The 22,214-nt window shown below is 43.3% G+C and overlaps 1 protein-coding gene across 1 annotated transcript in view; it reads left to right on the top strand.

Moving 5' to 3' along the window:
- Window positions 1-22,214, top strand: part of LMBRD1 (LMBR1 domain containing 1) — a 275,940-nt gene that overhangs the window by 130,126 nt on the left and 123,600 nt on the right. The window contains exons 6-7 of the mRNA XM_040349910.1: window positions 3,152-3,240; window positions 11,884-11,957. Of these exons, the coding sequence (XP_040205844.1) occupies window positions 3,152-3,240; window positions 11,884-11,957 (163 nt within the window). The remainder of the gene's footprint in view (window positions 1-3,151; window positions 3,241-11,883; window positions 11,958-22,214) is intronic.

The raw sequence follows: 22,214 nt of genomic DNA, 5'->3' as shown, positions 1-22,214 counted from the left end.
GTGAAACAATCTATACATACAAAGAAACCAAAGCAAATAAGGTCAGAAATTAAGTTATGTGTAATAATAAAATGGAATGACACGGAAAAAGTATTGAACACGTTAACTGAAATGAATTTAATACTTGCATGCATTGCTCATGTGTGATTTTGATCTTTTCTTCCACTTACACTGTCTTCAAATCTTGAAGGTTCAATGGCCCTCCTTAATGAATTCTGGTCTTTAGTTCTTTCCTTCGATTTTCTATTGGATTCAAGGCATGCGATTGGCTGGGCCATTCTAGCAGTTTTATTTTCTTTGAAACCAGTTGAGAGTTTCCTTGGCTTTGTGTTTGGGATCATTGTCTTGCTGAAATGTGCACCCTCGTTTCATCTTCATCATCCTGCAGATGAGCAGATTTTTATCAAGAATGTCTTGGTACATTTTTCCATCCATCCTTCCTTCAATGACATGAAGTTTGCAAGTACCGTATGCTGATAAACAGCCCTACACCATGATGTTCCCACCTCCAAACTTCACCGTTAGTATTTTTGGGGTGGTGTGCAGTGCCATTTGACCTCCAAACATGGGGTGTATTATGGCATCCAAAGAGTTCAATTTTGGTCTCATCTGTCCAGACTATATTCTCCCAATATTTTGCAGACTTGTCTAAATGTTGTGCAGCAAACTTTAAACAAGCAATGTAGTCTTGCGTGGGAAGCATTCATACAGGCATAGTTGTTGAGTGCATTACTTGTTGTTTTCTTTAACCACTTAAGCCCCAGACCACATTGCTGGTCAAAGACCAGGCCACTTTTTGCGATTCGGCACTGCGTTGCTTTAACTGACAATTGCGCGGTTGTGCGACGTGGCTCCCAAACAAAATTGACCTCCTTTTTTTCCCCACAAATAGAGCTTTCTTTTGGTGGTATTTGATCACCTCTGCTGTTTTTAGTTTGTGCGCTATAAACAAAAATAGAGCGACAATTTTGAAAAAAATGAATATTTTTAACTTTTTGCTGTAATAAATATCCCCCAAAAATATATAAAAAAACAATTTTTTCCTCAGTTTAGGCCGATACGTATTCTTCTACATATTTTTCGTAAAAAAAATCGCAATAAGCGTTTATTGATTGGTTTGCGCAAAAGTTATAGCGTTTACAAAATAGGGGATAGTTTTATGGCATTTTTATTAATATTTTTTTTTACTAGTAATGGCGGCGATCAGCCATTTTTAACGGTACTGCGACATTATGGCGGACACTTTTGACACATTTTTGGGACCATTGGCATTTTTATAGCGATCAGTGCTATAAAAATGCATAGGTTACTATAAAAATGCCACTGGCAGGGAATAGGTTAACACTAGGGGGCGAGGAAGGGATGTTCGCTGGGTGTGTTCTAACTGAAGGGGGGGTGGGACTGACTAGGGGAAATGACTGATCGCTGTTCATACATTGTATGAACAGACGATCAGGCATTTCTCCCCCTGACAGGACCGGGAGCTGTGTGTTTACACACACAGCTCCCGGTTCTCACTCTGTAACGAGCGATCGCGGGTGCCCGGCGGTGATCGCGCCTGCCGGGCACGCACATCGGCGTCAGGGGCAAGCGGGAGACACATGTGCGCGCCCCTATTGGCTGAACGGTGAGATGACATAGATCTATGTGATCTCGCCCAGTATAACTGCGGCGGCTGGTCGGCAAGCAGTTAAAACAATTGTACCTGCTAATTTCAGGTCTTTATGAAGCTTTTCACAAGTCCTTGGCTCTTGGACAACTCTTCTGATTTTTTCACTCCTCTGTCAAAAATCTTGCAAGGAGCACCTAATCGTGGCTGGTTTATGGTGAAATTATGTTCTTTCCACTTACAGATTATGGCCCCCAACAGTGCCCACTGCAACCATCAGAAGTTTAGAAATCCTTCTGTAACCAATGCCATCAGTATGTTTTGCAACAATAAGGTTGAGAAGGTCTTGAGAGAGCACTTTGCTTTTACCCATCATGAGCTTTTTCTTGTGTGACACCTTGGTAATAAGACATCTTTTTATAGGACAACCGTTAAGAATGAACCAGCTGATATTAATTTGCACTGAGGGGGGGGGGGGGGGGGATTTCTTTCTAAATACTGATAGATTTCAGCTGGTGTCTTGGCTTTCCGTTACTTTTTGCACCTACCTTTTCTTCATGTGTTCAATACCTTTTCCCTGTGTCATTCCATGTTATTACACATAACTTAATTTCTGAACTGTTTTTGTTTGTTTTTGTTTCTTTGTATGTATGGATTGCATGAGTTGTGTTAATGTGTGTTATGTTAATTATTAATGTTATGTTAATATGTGGTGATGTTGGGGCAGATCCACAAAGGTATTACGCCGGCGTATCTCTTCATACACCGCGTAATTTCAAATTTTGCACGTCGTATCTTTGTTTTGTATCCTCAAAACAAGATACGACGGCATCTTGGCTAGATCCGACAGGTGTACGTCTTAGTACGCCGTCGGATCTAAGCAGCAATTTTTCGGCGGCCGCTAGGTGGCGTTTCCGTCGAATTCCGCGTCGCGTATGCAAATTAGCCATTTACGGCGATCCACGAACGTACGACCGGCCGGCGCATTTTGTTTACGTCGTTTGCGTTCGGCTTTTTCCGGCGTATAGTTAAAGCTGCTGTTATGAGGCGTACTCAATGTTAAGTATGGCCATCGTTCCTGCGTACAATTTTGAATTTTTTATGTCATTTGCGTAAGTCGTTCGCGAATAGGGATTTGCGTAGAATGACGTCACCGTCGAGCATTGGCTTACGGCGCAAATTCTTTCAGGATTAAAAAAAAAAAAGTTACGGCGGCGTAGTGGTACGTGGATCTGCCCTGTCATGTCCAATAGCACCTTTTAGAAATCAGTTTACCTAGAAAAATGGTGATGTGTTCAATACTTATTTACCCACCATGTGTAAATGTATGTATGTGTGTGTGTGTATATGTGATGGATGTGCTGCTATGCCTGGTGTGGAAAGTTTTTGAAATGGGAAAGCAGAGGACTGGTAGGATCAAAAAAATGCAACAAGAACAGGATAATGTTTAACATAAGTACATGGCACAACAGACACATCAAGAGTATGAAATGCTGGGGTAACATATTCTTTAATTATTTTTTGTTTTTTGCTTTTCTGTAGAGCATTTGTTCCACTGGAGATTCCTACAAGCAAAAATATCACTGAGTTTGAAAAAATCAAGATATTATTTCAAGAACTTGGTAGCAGTCGTAAGTTGTATTTATTTTTTGCTCTATTCTCCTTTACAGTTATTCTAGTTTTTTTGTCTACTAACAGCTTTTATGTTGCATATGCTCTATTTAATATTAAACTTGGTGATTTGGATAGACACAGCTTTACCTATTCATGCCTTCAATTTATAGAATACATAAGATTTTAGAAAGGTCATTAAAAAAAAAAAAATTGACACAACATGCATCACCAAAGCAATATATGTATGTATGTATGTGTGTGTATATATATATATATATATATATATATATATATATATATATATATATATATATATATATATATATATATATATATATATATATATATATATATATAATCAGGGCTCGACAAATCCCGGTCGCCATGGCGACTACAAATAGGGTCCTGGCGACTTGGCTTGGAAGGGGGGGCAATCTGGTGGTGAAGCTGGCGCCATCTGGTGGTGAGCCGTTGGTATTACAAGTTACGCATTACAAGTTAAACAGCAATTCTAATGTAATTTTTCACTATTTTCACTGCCATCTTCTTCCCTCTAATTAAAACCCCCAAACATTATATATATTTTTTATTCTAACACCCTAGAGAATAAAATGGTGATCGTTGCAATACTTTCTGTCACGCCGTATTTGCGCAGCGGTCTTACAAGCGCACTTTTTTGGGGAAAAAGTTACACTTTTTTTAATAAAAAAAAAAGACAACAGTAAAGTTATCCCCATTTTTTTTAATATTATGAAAGATAATGTTACGTCGAGTAAATTGATACCCAACATGTCACGCTTCAAAATTACGTCCGCTCGTGGAATGGCGACAAACTTTTAGCCTTTAAAATCTCCATAGGCCACGTTTAAAAAACTCTACAGGTTGCATGTTGGAGTTACAGAGGAAGTCTAGGGCTAGAATTATTGCTCTCGCTCTACCAATCGCGGCGATACCTCACGTGTGGTTTGAACACCGTTTACATATGCGGTCGCTGCTCACGTATGTGTTCGCTTCTGCGCGCAAGCTCGTCGGGACGGGCCGCGTTTTCTGGCTCTTAACTTTTTTAGCGGGCTCCTAGATTCCAAGCAAATTTGTCAACCCCTAAAATATATAACATATATATTTCATTAAATAATTTGTTATTGAATTTCCAAAGAAATAACAGCAGAAATATTAAAGGCAGCTGGTTCCGATAAATAACAATCAGGTATAGCAATAAACAAATCTCAATCAAAGTAACTGAACATAGTCTTCTGAATTATCAAACAAATTGTACATAAACAGTATAGTAAAATCCATGTTTACCCCAATGGAATCTAGCTGTAAACAGGCGGTAGTCAGTACAATAACGACATTATCAAAAAAATGTTTAATACAATAGAACTAGAGAAGACCCAATCAATATTTCTTTATCGTTACATCACGGGACACAGAGCGGCATTCATTACTATATGGGTTATATGGAGTACCTTCAGGTGATGGACACTGGCAATCTCAAACAGGAAATGCCCCTCCCTATATAACCCCCTCCCATAGGAGGAGTACCTCAGTTTTTACACCAGTGTCTTAGGTGTTGGTCATGGTTTAGCTTGCCTCCGCATCCTTTGGATTAGGTGAGCTAACCGGTTCTGTCCAAAGGCCTCAGCGCTAAAGTGGTCAGTAACCGGACCCCAAACCCTTGGGGTATAGCCCATAATGCTTTTCTTTTTAGAGAGCTGGACCCTGGGCCCAGAACTTAGAAACCTTTGGGTGCCTAATGTTTCTGTTGCCAGAGTGCTATATGGGCCCAGGACAGTGGATCCTTCATAGGAACCCAGGGCCTGAAGGTCTAGACATCCCCACGGAGATGGGGGAAGATTGGGCCTCTTGCTTGGCAAAGTCCTGCGGCATGGAGCAGGTAAGTGAGGGGAAAACTTGCGGAACTTGGTTCTTAGCAGGTTTTTTCTGGGGGGTCACAGGGGACATGCCTAAAGTTATGCGCTGCATCTGGCAAACTAGTCACATATCTTAATGATAGGATGGCTCTATATGTATTATTCCCCATAAGAAGTGACCTCCCTTGTAGTGTTGGAAAAGCATTGAGTGGGGCCTGTGTGATATAAAGTGTATGTGTGTGTCAGAGAGCTGTGCTTACCTGCAAGCCTCCAGGCGATGCTCCATCAGTCTTCCTCCTCAGAGCCTGCAAGCAGGCAAAACGCTGACCTCCTCGTGGTTCCAGCTGGAGCAGAGAGGCTCCCTTCCCCCCAACCCCCCCCCCCCCTATCGGCGGGCGCGCGCGTTCACGTGTTATAGGCGCAATTCGCGCCTTTTAGCTGAGGGGGGAAGGGCGGGTCAGTGGCTTAAGGAAGGGGCGGCCCTTCCTTTTTCGTTCCAAACAGCTCATTCGATACATTGGAACTGGGGAGGAAAGACCAGAGCGGCAGCACGGGGCGCCGAGGACACACAGTGGCCAGAAAGGATATTGCAGTCTTCAGAAGACTGTTTTCAAGCCTAGAAATAGGCTGTTTCTTTTCCATCTCATAGTTTTTCTTTGCAATACTACTCAGGGGGACAGAATGCTTTTTCGTTCCTGGATTTGAAACAAAAAAAAAAAAAAGATTGAAAAAAAAAAAAAAAAAAGTCATCTAGGGGAGAGGAAGCATTTTTTATCCCCCAAACAGGTGTTTGGGCAATTAACTATTTATAGTTCCAAGTACCAATAAGCTAGCAGGTGTACCTCGGTATTGTACCATGGCATCCGGGTCAGAGGGTACAAGAGGTGGGGATTCCCCCAGAGAGTCTGAGGTCTCGGACAAAGTTATGCCGCTGCTTTCCCCACAGGGAGCCTTGGGACCATCGGGATCTGGGGCTGGAGCTGGCGCGGGTCAGTCCAACCCTAAGATGGTCACGGACGAGGTATTACTCACATCTTTAAAAGAGATGGAGAAAAGAATGGGAAAAATGATAGCCACAGCTATGCGGGGCAGTAAACGGATTAGATCTCCGTCGCCCGAGCGCGGACCCTCAGAAGAGGAGGTCCTTTCCTCAGGGGAATTGGACGACCTCTTGGACAAGGACCAAGTAGGTTCAGGGATCGAAGATCCGGATACAGAGGAGTCTGGAGCAGTCTCCCAAGGGGAGAGCTGGTGGATTCAAGCCTTAACGGACTTGGTCCATAATGCATTCAACTTGCCAGTACCAGATCTCCAGGTGTCGACGGTTTCAGCTTTGGGCTCACTGAGGGCGCCTCAAAGCAATGCAGTGTTTCCGATCCACCCTCTACTAGAGGGAGTTTTGTTCCAAGATTGGAACAAGCCAGATAAAATCTTCTTACCACCTAAAAGATTCTCTGCCCTATATCCTATGGAAGATAAATTTTCCAAGAAATGGGCTACTCCTGCAGTGGACGCAGCCATCTCATGTATTAACAAATCGTTAACATGCCCTGTAGAAAACATACAGGTATTCAAGGATCCAGTTGATAAACGCTTGGAAGCACTACTTAAGAACTCCTTCACTACTGCAGGGGCAGTAGTACAGCCAGCTGTGGCTGCGATTGGGGTTGCTCAAGCATTATCGGATCAAATTAAGCAGATGCTTAAACTTATTCCTGCCCAGCAGGCAGAAGAATTTTCGGATGTCCCTAAGGCCATATGTTTTACGGTAGACGCAATTAAGGATTCTATCCAGCAAGCGTCACGTTTATCGTTATCCCTTATCCATATGAGAAGACTCTTATGGTTAAAAAGCTGGGAGGCCGAGCCCCCATGCAAGAAGCTCCTGGTAGGGTTCCCCTTCCATGGAGGACGACTCTTCGGAGAAGACCTAGATAAATACATTCAGACCATTTCAAACGGCAAAAGTACTCTCTTGCCAACTAAGAAGAAGTTTCAGGGGCCTGCGTTTAAACGACAGTACTCCCCTGGGCAGGGGCCCTCTAATGCCAAACAGTATCGACGGCCTCCTGCGAAAGCAAACTTTGGCTTCAACAGCAAGTCACAAGGACAGGCTGCTAGAGGCAGAAAGCAGTGGTTTCGCAAACCAGCAAAACCAGCCCCCAAGCCGACCTTATGAAGGGGCGCCCCCACCCACGAAGGTGGGGGGAAGGCTGCGACTCTTTTCAGAGGTCTGGGAAGCCAGCATTCCCGACGAGTGGGTACGGTCTTCCGTGGCCACGGGCTACAAATTAGATTTCCTAAAGTTTCCTCCTCCTCATTTCCAGGCGTCGAGGATTCCAAACGATCCGGAGAAGGGAGCCGCATTAATGTCGGCATTAAATCATCTACTTTCCCAGGAAGTAATAGTAGAGGTACCAGTCCTGGAACAGGGGCTGGGTTTCTACTCCAACCTATTCATCATCCCAAAGTCCAATGGAGATGTCAGGCCAATTTTGGACCTAAAGATGGTAAATGCATACCTAAAAGTCCGCTCATTTCGGATGGAATCCGTGCGGTCAGCAGCTGCCACACTCCAAAAGGACGACTTCATGGCGTCCATAGACATAAAGGATGCCTACCTTCATGTTCCAATTTATCAGCCACATCAAGGATATCTACGCTTCATGGTGGCTTTGCGTCATTTCCAATTCGTGGCGCTTCCCTTCGGGTTGGCTACGGCCCCCCGGGTGTTCACGAAGGTCCTAGCTCCAATCCTAGCCAAGCTAAGGATCCAAGGGGTCACGATCCTAGCATACCTGGACGACCTCCTAGTCATAGATCACTCGTCTCCCGGCTTGGAGCGAGCAGTGGCCCTCACGGTCCAATACCTCGAGAAGTTCGGCTGGGTCCTAAATCGAGAAAAGTCAGCTTTCCTGCCCACAAGGCAGTTGGAGTATCTCGGCATGAGATTAGACACAGAACAACAAAGAGTGTTTCTACCTCTGAGGAAGGTCAAAGCCATCAAGGAATTAATCCTACTGGTTCTAAGCAAGAAGGAACCGACTATTCGCCTATGTATGAGGTTACTAGGCAAGATGGTGGCCACATTCGAGGCGGTACCATACGCCCAGAGCCACACTCGCATCCTGCAGGCAGCCATCCTGTCAGCATGGAGCAGAAGGCCACAGGCCTTGGATATCCCGTTGCCGCTCTCATCAAGAGTCCGACAAAGTCTGTGTTGGTGGTTAGACCCTCAGAATCTACTGAAGGGGAAGTCTTTCAGCCCAGTGGCTTGGAAGATAGTGACCACAGACGCCAGCCTGACGGGCTGGGGAGCAATTTTGGATGGTTGCACTCGCCAAGGTACTTGGGCAAAGCCAGAGAAGCAGTTGCCCATCAACATCTTGGAGCTCAGAGCTGCTCGACTAGCCCTCAGGGCTTGGACGTCAAAATTGCAGGGGTTCCCGGTGAGAATTCAATCAGACAATGCCACGGCCGTGGCATACATAAATCACCAAGGGGGAACCAGGAGTCAAGCCGCTCAGAGAGAGGTGAGCTTGATTCTCCTATGGGCAGAGGCTCATGTGCCCTGCATATCGGCAATATTCATTCCAGGAGTGGACAACTTTCAGGCGGACTTCTTAAGCCGCCAGACTCTATTGCCGGGGGAATGGTCTCTGCATCCACAAATCTTTCAAGCACTCTGCCAAAGATGGGGAGTGCCGGACGTGGATATCATGGCATCGAGACTCAACAAGAAGCTAGACAGGTTCATGTCCCGCTCAAGGGATCCGATGGCCTGCGGAACCGATGCGTTGGTTTGCCCTTGGCATCAGTTCAAACTTCTTTATGCGTTTCCCCCGCTCCTGTTACTACCCCGCCTGCTGCGCTGGATCCGGGTGGAGCATATACCAGTCATCCTGGTAGCTCCAGCATGGCCCAGAAGGGCATGGTACTCACTAATCTTAAGGATGGTAGTGGGAGACCCTTGGACTCTTCCTCTACGGCCAGACCTGCTATCGCAAGGTCCGATCCTCCACCCTGCCTTACGGCATCTAAATTTGACGGCCTGGAAGCTGAATCCCTGATTCTCAGGGGTAGAGGTCTGTCTCAGAGAGTAATCTCTACCCTAATCAGAGCCAGGAAACCGGTCTCTAGGGTGATTTATCACAGGGTCTGGAAGGCCTATGTAGGCTGGTGTGAGTCCAAGCTATGGCTTCCTCGCAAGTTCACCATCGATAGAGTTTTAAGTTTTCTCCAGCTAGGAGTGGATAAAGGATTGGCATTAAGCACAATCAAAGGACAGATTTCTGCTCTGTCAGTGTGGTTTCAGCGGCCGCTGGCCACCCACTCGCTGGTTAAGACCTTCCTTCAAGGGGTCTTACGTATTAAACCTCCAGTTAAATCCCCGCTTTGTCCGTGGGATTTCAATCTTGTTCTGTCAAGTTTACAGAAACAACCGTTTGAGCCGTTGGCTGAAATTCCTTTGGTTTTACTGACAAGGAAGTTAGTATTTTTGGTCGCCATAGTTTCCGCAAGAAGAGTATCGGAACTGGCGGCCTTATCCTGTAAGGAACCATATCTTATTTTTCATAAGGACAGGGTCGTTCTCCGCCCTCATCCTTCCTTCCTACCGAAGGTTATATCCAGTTTTCATTTGAACCAGGATTTGGTATTACCATCCTTCTTCCCTTCAGAAAGGAAGGGTTGCTGCATACCTTGGATATTGTCAGGGCCATGAAGGCCTATCTTAAAGCTACAAAGAAGATCCGGAAAACAGATGTGCTGTTCATTTTACCGGATGGGCCCAAGAAGGGGCAGGCAGCTGCAAAGTCCACCATTTCTAGGTGGATTAAGCAATTAATCACTCAGGCCTACGGCTTGAAAGGGTTGCCTCCTCCAGTATCATTAAGGGCTCATTCTACTAGGGCCATGGGCGCCTCCTGGGCAGCACACCACCAGATCTCTATGGCTCAAGTTTGCAAGGCGGCAACCTGGTCTTCTGTCCACACGTTTACAAAATTCTACCAGTTGGACGTAAGAAGGAATTCTGATACAGCCTTTGGGCAGGCAGTGCTGCAGGCTGCAGTTTGAGACCCTCGGATTCCGGGGGCTCCTCTTTTTTGAGTTAAATTTAAAATTTAAGATTTTTTTTCTCAACTAAGTTGGATTTATTATGATTTGAGTATTTCTCTAAATTAAATCCTTTTGTCTTGGAGATGTTCTCCCTCCCCTCATTGTAAGCATTGCTTTGGGACATCCCATATAGTAATGAATGCCGCTCTGTGTCCCGTGATGTAACGATAAAGAAAAAGAGATTTTTAATACAGCTTACCTGTAAAATCTTTTTCTTGGAGTACATCACGGGACACAGAGCTCCCACCCCTCTTTTGAGGACCATTTTGGGAGGCATACTGCTTGCTACAAAACTGAGGTACTCCTCCTATGGGAGGGGGTTATATAGGGAGGGGCATTTCCTGTTTGAGATTGCCAGTGTCCATCACCTGAAGGTACTCCATATAACCCATATAGTAATGAATGCCGCTCTGTGTCCCGTGATGTACTCCAAGAAAAAGATTTTACAGGTAAGCTGTATTAAAAATCTCTTTTTTAATACCTGTGGGTACAAATGTTTCAACTAATTGACTTGCATAGGATGTCATACTTTTTGATACGATCCTCTTTATAGTCGTATTCATTACAGCTGAAAACAATTATTGTTTCTTTGATATGGTTTCAGTAAACATTATTGTGCTTTTCACATCAACATTATTGTATGTGAAATCCCTGCTAAAACCTCTATTTTTTACGATTTTGTTAGTAAATAATGACAAGTGTTCATAATTACCTTTTAAATTGCCACTGTTCTGTTTTTTTTTGCATGCTTTTGGATAGAATCCAAACTGCACAGAAAGGGCAAAAGTCCAAAAGCCATGGAGTCCTAGAGTTTCCAGCTATGTCTTTCTGTAGGTTACAGTTTTGCAAATCTAGTCTGCAGTTTTATTTTTTATTTGTTTGAAAAGACAGTTTGTGGCTTTCAATGGCCCAGCATCAGACACCACATAACACATGCAAACATTTAAAAACAGTACAGAGATGGAAACAAGCCCGTATTCCTGATAAACACATTTGCTACTAAGAAGAAGCACTGCTGTGTTGCGATCATAACCAGGGGGAAAGCGCCACTCCCAGAGGATGTTCTACTTTTAAATCTGTTTAGAAAATAGTTTTTCTTTGCTTATTCATCAAGTTCTCTTTGGGATTTGTCATCTAGATAACTTTAGGCACTGTAGTTGCTTTGTTAAACCGCATGATGCAAATCTCAATGTGTGAATGACAAAAAAATTCTAGCTTGGCTGTCAGTATTTTTTTGCTTGCTGATGTTCTATTTATTTATTTTTTAATGTGTGGTTTGTTAACTAGGGAGTCCTTTCATCAACATATCCATGAACTTATGCAGATTTAGCTACTGCTGATGCTTGGGAAGATATGTTTTTTTCATTTGAATACAACAAATGTGTTCTTTTGTCATCTGTGTACACATATAAATACCACAATAGAATGTGTTTTCCATTGACTTTGGATAGCATTGTATTATTTACTCATTGGCCATGCATATGCAATATATGTCCAAGTATTTTTCCCACAAAAAGGAAATCTTTGAATTCATGTGCAAATAAATGATGAAAAGAAATGAATTACGCTTTTAATTCAAAACGGCACTTATCAGCATTTGAAATATTCTTCTTTGTTTTGTTAGATTCATGTGCGAGTTTTCACCTCTTACAACACTTTGTTTTTCAGATGGTTTGGATGCCTTGTCATTTTCCATTAGTTCCTTGACCTTGATAGGAATGTTGGCAGCGATCACCTACACAGTAAGTTTTTCTTAATTTCCTCTTTTGTGTCTTGAAATCCAAATGCAATTGAAGTCTTTTAAGTGACATTATTATGATTCAGGCATGACAGAATGATGAGCCTTTATTTTTTTTTCCAAGAGCATTACTAACCCATTACAAATGGTAACCAGATTCAAATTTTGTTTACTGTTAATTATTCATCATCCAGATGAAAACACATACATATTAACCACTTAAGCCCCGGGCCATATTGCTGGTCAAATACCAGAGCACTTTTTGCGATTCGGCACTGCGTCGCTTTAACTGACAATTGCGCAGTCGTACGACGTGGCTCCCGAACAAAATTGGCGTCCTTTTTCCCCCACAAATAGAGCTTTCTTTTGGTGGTATTTGATCACCTCTGCGGTTTTTAGTTTTTGCGCTATAAACAAAAATAGAGCAACAATTTTGAAAAAAAAATATTTTATTATCTCTTATGTCACAGTCCCATCATGCTCCGGTACCTACCCACGTGGGTAGGTACCGGAGCACGATGGGACTGTGACATCATAAGAGAGGCCTATATAAATCATTGTGCACCGGACACCCGGCATAACAGCGGGAAGAAGCGTTGTGTCAACATGGGAGGAAGAGAATAAGGCAGAAGAAGAGCGGGCTGGCCGCTGCTGCTAGTAATCGAGCTAACACACGAAGATAGTGGCGGCGGGCCAGCCCTGAAGAAGAAGGCACCGGAGAGCGAACGGGAGAAGAACCGGGGCCGAGAAGACAGCGGAGAAGATGGGAGAAGACCCCCGGAGAGCGGAAGAAGACCCCCGAAGAGCGGAAGAAGGCCCCCCTGCTAAAAGAGCTAAAGAAGACAGGGGGGCCCCCGGAGCTGACTAATAAATTACTTTAAAATCCCTGTGTTGTGTGTTTGTTTTTTTCTTTTACACTTTGCCTCCAGGTGAATGGGTAGGGGTACGATGTACCCCATATTCATTCACCTAGGGTGGGGGGCCGGTATCTGGGGGCCCCCTTAGTAAAGGAGTCTCCCAGATTCTGATAAGCCCCCGGCTGCAGACCCCGACAACCAACGGCTAGGGTTGTCGGCAAGAGGCCCTGTCCTCATGAACATGGGGACAGGGTGCTCTGGGGGGGTGGGGGGGCCCCGCAGTGCACCCCCCTGCCCCAGAGCACCCAACCCCCCTCCATGTTGAGGGCATGCGGCCTGGTACGTCTCAGGAGGGGGGGCGCTTGCTCGTCCCCACTCCTTTCCTGGCCAGCCGGGTCTGGTATGGATTGTGGGGGGATTCCCCACGTCGGTTTTTCGCCGTAGGGGGGGTCTCCTTACAACCCATACCAGACCTAAGGGCCTGGTATGCTCCTGGGGGGGGACCCATGTCGGTTTTTTATTTAAAATTTGGCGTGGAGTTCTCCCTCTCAGGATTCATACCAAACGCCGCAGCTAGAATTGGCGGGAATCCAAGTCGGATCTCCCGTCGCTTCTATGATGGCTTTGTCTCCAGCGCGGCAAGCCAGCTCGGCGCTGGCTCCTGCGATGGGGCTCGTAGGTGGTCAATCTCGCCGAGAAAGGGAGCGAGATTGACACAATATCGCGGTCACCCACTGTATTCTACATATTTTTTGTAAAAAAAATCGCAATAAACGTTTATTGATTGGTTTGCGCAAAGGTTATAGCGTTTACAAAATAGGGGGTAGTTTTATGGCATTTTTATTAATATTTTTTTTTTGTTTTTACTAGTAATGACGGCGATCAGCGTTTTTTTTTTTCCGGTACTGCAACAATATGGCGGAGTACCAAACTTTGACACACTTTGGACACTTTTGACACATTTTTGGGACCATTGGCATTTTTATAGCGATCAGTGCTATAAAAATGCATTGATTACTATAAAAATGCCACTGGCAGGGAAGGGGTTAACACTAGGGGGCGGGAAAGGGGTTACGTATGTTCCCTGGGTGTGTTCTAACTGTAGGGGGGGTGGACTCACTAGGGGAAATGACTGATCGCTATTCATACATTGTATGAACAGACGATCAGGCATTTCTCCTCTGACAGGACCGGGAGCTGTGTGTTTACACACACAGCTCCCGGTTCCCGCTCTGTAACGAGTGATCGCGAGTGATCGCGACCGCCGGGCACGCGCGCGAGAGTCAGGAGCGAGCAGGGGGCGCCTTGAAATTGTCCACATTTTGTCATGTTAGAACCAAAAATGTAATTGCATTTTATGTGATAGACCAACCCAACACAAAGTGGCACATAATTGTGAAGTGGAAGGAAAATAATAAATCATTTTCAATTTTTTTTACAAATGAATATGTGAAAGTGTGGTGTGCATTTGTATTCAGCTCGACTGAGTCAATACTTTTGTAGAACCACCTTTCACTGCAATTACAGCTGCAAGTCTTTTTGGGTCTGTCTCTACCAGCTTTGCACATATAGTGACATTTTTGCAAATTGTTCTTTGCAAAATAGCTTCAGCTCTGTCAGATTGGATTGAGAACGTCTGTGAACAGCAATTTTTGAAGTCTTCCCACAGATTCCCAATTGGATTTAGTTCTGAACTGTGGGTCATTCTAACACATGAATATGCTTTGATCTAAACCATTGTAGCTCTGGCTGTATGTTTAGGGTCACTGTAATGCAGGAAGGTGCACCTCCGACCCAATCTCAAGTCTCTGGAGCTCCTCCAGAGTTACCATGGGCCTCTTGGCTGCTTCTCTGATTAATGCTCTCCTTGCCCAGCCTGTCAGTTTTGGTGGACGGTCTTGTCTTGGTAGGTTTGCAGTTGCGCCATACTCTTTCCATTTTTGAATGATGGATTGAACAGTGCTCCATAAGATGTTCAAAGCTTGGGATTTTTTTTTTATAAGCTCACCCTGCTTTAAACTTCTCCACATTTTTACCCCTGACCTGTCTGATGTGTTCCTTGGCCTTCATGATGCTGTTTGTGCACTAAGGTTCTCTAACAAACTTCTGAGGGCTTCACAGAAAAGCTGTATTTATACTGAGATTAAATTACACACAGGTGGACTCTATTTACTATTTACTAATTAGATGACTTCTGAAGGCAATTGGTTCCACTAGATGTTACTTTCACCGCTTTCATACCAAGGTGTCAGCATTAAAGCGCCACTATTTTTAGCGGTGCTTTACCGTCGTTTTTGTGGAGGGTTAAAACCACCCGCAAAGTGGCGCTGCAGTGGCGCTTTACTGGTGGTTTGGCTGCGCTGCCTATTCATTTCAATGGGCAGGAGTGGTGGAGGAGCAGGCTTTCATGCTGAGGCTGTAGGGGAGCTGTTTTCAGGCGCTTTACAGGTGCTATTTTCAGCTCAAAAGTGCCTGAAAAACGCCCCAGTGTGAAAGAGGTCTTGGGGGTATCAGAGTAAAGAGGGCTGAATACAAATGTACACCACATTATTTTGCAAATAAATTTGAAAAACATTTATGTTTTTCTTTCCACTTGACAATTATGTGGCACACAAAGTTGGTCTATCAAATACATTTACGTTTTTGGTTGTAACATGACGAAATGTGGAACATTTCAAGGGGTATGAATACTTTTTCAAGGCACTGTACATGATGGGTGGAATCTCCGTTGTCATGCAACATCTGTTAATTCTGTTTCCGTTTTTTTTAGCCTCCTAACCCTCTGCATAGTGGCAGCTGGCCAGGAGGTTGACCAAGTTATGTTGTCTTGGCTGCATTGGAGAAAACTAATGTCTGGGACTGGGCTGTCTGGCAATTAAAAAAAATAAAATAAAAATTCTAGATTAGAGAGCGCACACAAGTATCTAATTTGTGACCAATGATACCTCACTTATGTGCTAAGAGTGCATGTAATGCTCTATAAATATCTAGATTATTGTATGCACAGATGTGACAACTGGTTTTTAAACTATGCAAACTATACTGATTTTCCTGTCTAAATTTGCTAACACACATTAAGTATATAGGGCCACAAGGCCATTTGTTGATGGTACCGACATTTTTAATACATTTTGTTTTTAACATGAAAACCTTGTCACATTATTTTACCTATAGCCCTCACTGTTCAGTAGGTAATCCTAGTACTAATATAGTATTTCACGCACCATAGTTAATCTCCTTGATATATCAATGACAGACATTGGCAGTGACATACTATATGCAAAGTAGTCACTGCTGAAAGGAACTTCACCAAGATGCCTGTCCTAAAATAAACTGATCTTAAACCTATTATTATTTTGCCTAGCAACTGTTTAGTCTACCTTTTTATTCTTCTAGTGTAGTAGAGGAGAATTAAGTGAAGAATCCTTGTGGTTACTGCATGTAATAGCCACTTTGGAAAATGATGCCCATTGTGAGCAATTGCTAATTGATGTCTTTTGCATACAGAAGCTTGAAGGCATTTAAATCAAAAAACAAAAGTTTAATACAATGCAGCTTAGCAACTTTTAACGTTTTAAAACATTTAAACTTTTTTAGTTTTTCCCTTTTTGCCTTTTTTTCCCTTTGTTTTTGTGATCTGGCCAGAGGTACACTTCCTGTCTTAGGGTGGCTCCACTCTATGGCATTGTTGAACTTGGAGAGAGGGCAGTGTTGGATGAACTAGCACATTTTAGATGGACTTGATAAACAAAGCTGAACTGTACGTAACCTTTTTTTTTTTTTTTTTCTTTAGCAGTTGCAGCAACATATTTTTTCCTTTTGGGATACAGTATTTACATAAATGAATAAAAGCATCACTGTCAGTAATAGATTGTCTCCATTTGCTTAACAACCACTTTTGCTGGATAGTTTGATCTGTTAAGGAATTAAATTCAATTAAAGACTTTGGCAGATCACCATATAAAAATAAAAGAAACAAAAGGAAAACATAAATAAAATGCGATGTAGCAAGCACATTTAAGGATTGGTAAGCTGAAATATATTAAATGTTTGCCTTTTGTATTTAGATATGCTCTAGGACAAGTTTCTGCTATGTGGAATTGACAATTTTCTATTAAACCGTTTCTATACTTATTGTAAAATAAGTATAATAGAGCTTGGTTTCTCCTTAGTTTCAACTTGATATAGAGTTTGCATGCCCAAAATTAATTACTGTATAGAACAGGCATGTCCAAAGTCCGGCCCGCGGGACAATCACAGCCCGCGGTCCAGTTTTGAATGGCCCGTCTGGTTATCTACACGAGTATATCTTTTGTGGCCCCCGACGATCTCCCAGCGTCGGGGCCACAAAAGTTATACCGTATTTATTGGCGTATAACACACACTTTTTTCATTTCAAATCATGGGTGCGTGTTGTACGCCGATCCCTGTTGTCTGTGAGGGGAAAAGGAGCGAGCGCCACCGAAATAGCCCGAGCTGAGTGTACTGTGTACTCGGTTAGGTTCGGCTCCGCTTGTAGTCACGCCCAGTCCCGCCATTGGATGTGTGTTGTGTCCATCATAGAAGCCGGGCCAAGGGGCAGGACTGCGAGAGGAGCCGAGTACAGCCGAGTACACTTGAATACACAGGACATCCTGCTCTATCTCTGTGGCAAAATTTAAAACTAATAAAGCTTAATTTTTGAGCACGGCTGGCTGCAGATGGACACTTGGGGACAGGCTGGCTGCTGATGGAGGACACTTGGGGACAGGCTGGCTGCAGATGGACACTCGGGGACAGGCTGGCTGCAGATGGTGGCTGCATTCCTGGCAATGGTGGGTGCTGCAGATGGGCACTGACTCTTATTTTGCTTCACAGTTCTTTATTAAATTTTTTTTCCCTGAAACGTCCCTCTTAAAGTGAAGGTGCATCTTATACGCTAATAAACGCGGTATATCCAAATAATACGCCTGAGCTCATCTCTTTACTCACACACGGCCACAAAGGCAAGAGAATTCTTGTTGGGCAGTGTATTAGTGCTCGAACAAACACACTTAGACCGAATTTTAATGGTTCAAAGAATGTCAGGCAAAATGGTCGGTCCTCAAGCATGTTCACTTCATCAAATCTTACCCTCTTTGAAAAAAGTTTGAATACCCCTGGTATATAGAAAGTTCAATGGTTTAGGACAGGAGCAATCAATTATAATGAAAGAAATACAGAATACATTTGAATGTTGGACTTCTAGAGAATGGCTGTTGCAATGGAATGGTTCGGTAGTAATGGAGGTGGTGAGTGTCTGAGCATTTAGCTTCCCTCTTCCACTCAGCCCAAAAGTGTGTACTTCCTCTGCCTTTCCCCGTAAACACACAGAATTTGCACTGAGGATAGACTGGCCTGTACAGGCTGCATTGGGGAGGAGGCAATGTTACCAGAGAGAAGGAAGTGAGTAACAAGCTCAGAAAATCTAGACTCTTCGCCTCTGCAAAGGTGACAAAGAAGCAGAAACAGTTGGGTAGTGGAGGAATATGCAGTGGCAGAGTTGCTCACTGGTTGAAATGTGGAGTGTCTGTGGTGTAGGCAGACAGGAAAGTTCAAAGTCAGGGTGCACAGGGGTTCAATAGGGATACAGAGTGCCAGGGTACTGGATTTTTCATAGGCCCAAATACTAAAGCTGTCTACTTGTAAAGTAGGCTTCCCTGACTGAGCACCACCCGGTAGTGGTGCATGCTCCTGGACCGCATCACACGCTGATCTAAAGTAAATGCACAGGTTTTATTTAGTATGGGGGAGGGAAGTAATCAGGATTTAGTTATTTAAAAGTAGAATTGGCCTTTTTTTGTCCTCTGTGTTGCGGTCATGCGTGTTTAACTACAGCGGCAACACAAGGCACTTGTTTTGTTTTCCTGTTGCCATGAATTGGAAGCCCATTCTTGATGACCTAGTTTCCTTAAAGAGGAAGTAAACTCTCCCACTCTGTTGCCACTTTTCATCTAGACCATTATATGAAGTCATAAGCTAACATTACCCATTGTAAATAAGCCTCAATTGCATTTTACTTACATTTTATTAAAACTTTTATAAATGATTTCTCCAGGGATTAGGCTGTGCTGTTTTAGGTATTGTTTCTGCAAATTACTTCCGCCCTTCCATGTATGTCTTGCTGTATTCTCGCACATGCGTGATTACGTCTTAACCAAGCCTCTGTTTCGATCCGACATTGCTATGGCGCTCATAGCCGACCTGACTGTGCAGAATTATACAGTAGTTTTGCCATTTTCATATTGTGTGCCGGTCAGGCTGCTGTATGATGCGGCTGAACACTATGGTGTGTAAGCCGATGGCAGGGTACACACCCCATGTGATGTCACGCGGTCACATGGGGTATAGCAGGAAGTTCAGAAATAATCTGAAGTCTTGTGGGTTTTGATCGCAATGCCGCTGGGAGAGGAAATCACTTCCACGGCATCCTGTCAATGGAGAGACTGTGTAACGGCACTCAGAGCGTGCCCTGAAAAACGGGAGAGATGCGCGTGCGCCGGTGACATTACTACACAGAACGGGACGGATTACAAGAAAAGTGAGAAAGTAAGGAGACATCTGCAAGCAGCAACCATTAGGGTTTTTTAAGCAGATTAAAATGTGATAAAGTTGTGGGGGAGGGTTTACAACCACTTTAAGCACTTCCTTACTGGGCACTTAAACCCCCCTTCTGCCTAGACTAATTTTCAGCTTTCAGCGCTAACGCACTTTGAATGACAATTGCGCAGTCATGCTAAACTGTACCCAAATTACATTTTTATAATTTTTTTCACACAATAGAGCTTTCTTTTGGTGGTATTTAATCGCCACATTTAATCATCACCATTTAGTGATGGTGAGGTTGATCTCCTCTAACCTCTAGCACTCCCTGCGCATGTTAGTAATCTGCTACCCGAAGTCGTCTCCCATCACTAGTAAATTATTTGCAGAAAAAGTTATTCATGATGGGAGCCTTCCTGTGCTGGGAACTGATTGCAGATACCAGCAAATATTGCTGCATATTAGAAGGAATTAGTATTGCTGTCGCTAAAAGCTAGGTAGTCGGCATAAGCCAGAATGGCTGTAACACCTGGCACATGCTCAGTAGCGACTTGAAGGTTTCATTGCATACTATGTATGCATGGCAGCATTAATGCTTAAATGTGAACCGGCACTTTCCATACCCATTGGCACCAAGCATATCCACAGCATTTCCTGCTGCAGGTTAGTCTGTGTTTCTATGGGACATGATCTTGTAATTTCTGGCCCAACAGCTCACAGAACCTCCTCCCCCCAGCTTATGTTTTGACATATACTGGTACTGTCATTTTTAAATTTCAGGCCAGGCAGCTCAGACATTAACCCATCAACCACCCTCTGCTGCTGTCTAGGAGGGCTACATTTGGAGCTACAGCTGACCATTCTTTTGCTGAGATACCATCTCAGCAGGCCTGCGACCACCCCCACCCTCAGCATCACTTCACCAGCAACATTGTGTCTGCACTTACCTTTTCACCACCATGCCTAAAACCTTCCAACCACTGCACCTTCACGCTGATCACTTTCCTGCACACTTTTACCACTGACTCTCATCGTCGTTCTGCTCGAAAAGTGTGCACCAACTCCTATTCATGCCAGTACGCCTGGCCCATTTTCTTCCCCATGCTCTCACCATCTCTCCCACATGCCCCAATTTCACTCTCCACTGCACCAAAGTATGCCTCGGCAATCGCCCCCACTTCTATGATCTGTCACTGCAGTGACTTTAGGGTATTCTGAGCATACTGTTGCTAATACATCTAAAACTAAAAGAAGACACCTGTATAAACTATTCACATATCATGTTTTTTGTCTGGTGTTCTCTTTTAACGTTTCAGAGGACCATTGTTACCTTTTGAAGTTATTTCTTTTCCACTTAAAACAAACTCGTTGAAGCATCAGCAGCTGTATTCACAAATTCAAAAGAGCTTGTCAGCATCAGATCTAAAATCCTTTTAATGTTTTATCTTACGTGACACCACTGAAATGACAGTCATCATGACTTTTAGGAATAGGCAATGCTAAACACTAATGGCTACATTTATCCGACTCACTTCATGCATTTTAATATATTGTAAGCCTTCTCTGAATCTGTTTGTTCCATTTTGCTGTAGAATAACAGTTTTCCAGATATGTAAAAAGATGGAGGCTATGTAAGACGATGATATTTTATTATCTGAATATTCACTAGGGGGCAGTGTTATTCAATGTATGCACTTGATCATGTCTTTTGCTTGTGTATATATTTTTCTCCACTGTTAGACATAAAAAGGGGGCTATTTTTCTTTGATATGTCACTATTGTAATATTTTTATTATAACATTTTAAATGTATTTATTATTTAACTCCCTTTCACAGCTATGCACATTTATTGTTTTAATAGTTTACATCTAAGCAAGGCTTTTTAGTCATTTTTAGTGCCCTTATTTTCGTGCGGCTCAGTGTCTTAAGGCACAGTGCAGTAGTTTTCCGTTTTAAGTATCCAAGGTTAGCGTCAGTTTTGTACAATGAATAGACTTCTCTTTTGGCCTTCAGAATTTAGCTGTTCAAATTTACAGTGGCTGCATTATGTGTAATTCAAATCAAACTGTGCTACCGTTGCATTGAACACATGAAAGTATGGTTTATAAAACTTCTTACAGAAAACATCTTTAAAAATCTGATTTGAGTAGCATGCACTTATCTGTTTATTCTGTGCTACCACTCAGACTGAGTTTTTATGTGTTCTACTGTTCAGTGGAAGATATTGCAACCTACCTAGGTTTGAAATAAGAGGCCACAGATGATACAGCATTTAAAGCTGAACTCCCGGATAAGCAAATTGTGTCTAAATATAAAAGGCATGTGTATTTTTACAGGAATCTTGGTGTGCTTTTTGTAATACTTCCAGTTCTGTGCAGTAATACAAATGTCACCTCTGTGCAGGAGCTAAGACCAGTAGCTTCTGTGCTCTCTTCTTGCAGAATGGGGAGTAGTCTGGTATCCGCCCTTCCTCTTATTTTCTGGGCCTGCTGGGTTCCTCTCACAGCTCTGTTTTATGTGCAGCACATTGTTTTCCCAGCTACTTTATAATGTATTGACTGGGTTTGCAAAGGCTTTGAGAGCACAGTCTTTGTGTCGGACTGGCTTCCAAGTAGTAAAATAAAAGTCCTTGGTTACAATATCTTTGTAAAGAGTGATATTCCTTTCCCAATGTGTAAGGAGGATTGGTGCACTACGTTAGACCATATAATTATCACCACACTCGATTTTGACAGCATATGCTGCTGCAATTTAAATTTCAGAACTGTAGTTCTTTGCACAGTTTAGACTTGCAAACTGTTTGGGGGTACTTTTGTGTTACTGGATGTTCCTAAAAATTTGTT

The sequence above is a fragment of the Rana temporaria genome, chromosome 4 (assembly GCF_905171775.1).
Source record: "Rana temporaria chromosome 4, aRanTem1.1, whole genome shotgun sequence".
In the NCBI taxonomy this organism is placed as follows: domain Eukaryota; kingdom Metazoa; phylum Chordata; class Amphibia; order Anura; family Ranidae; genus Rana; species Rana temporaria.
Note: the sequence above shows the minus strand (reverse complement) of the source record. Positions and strands in the feature narration are given on the sequence as shown.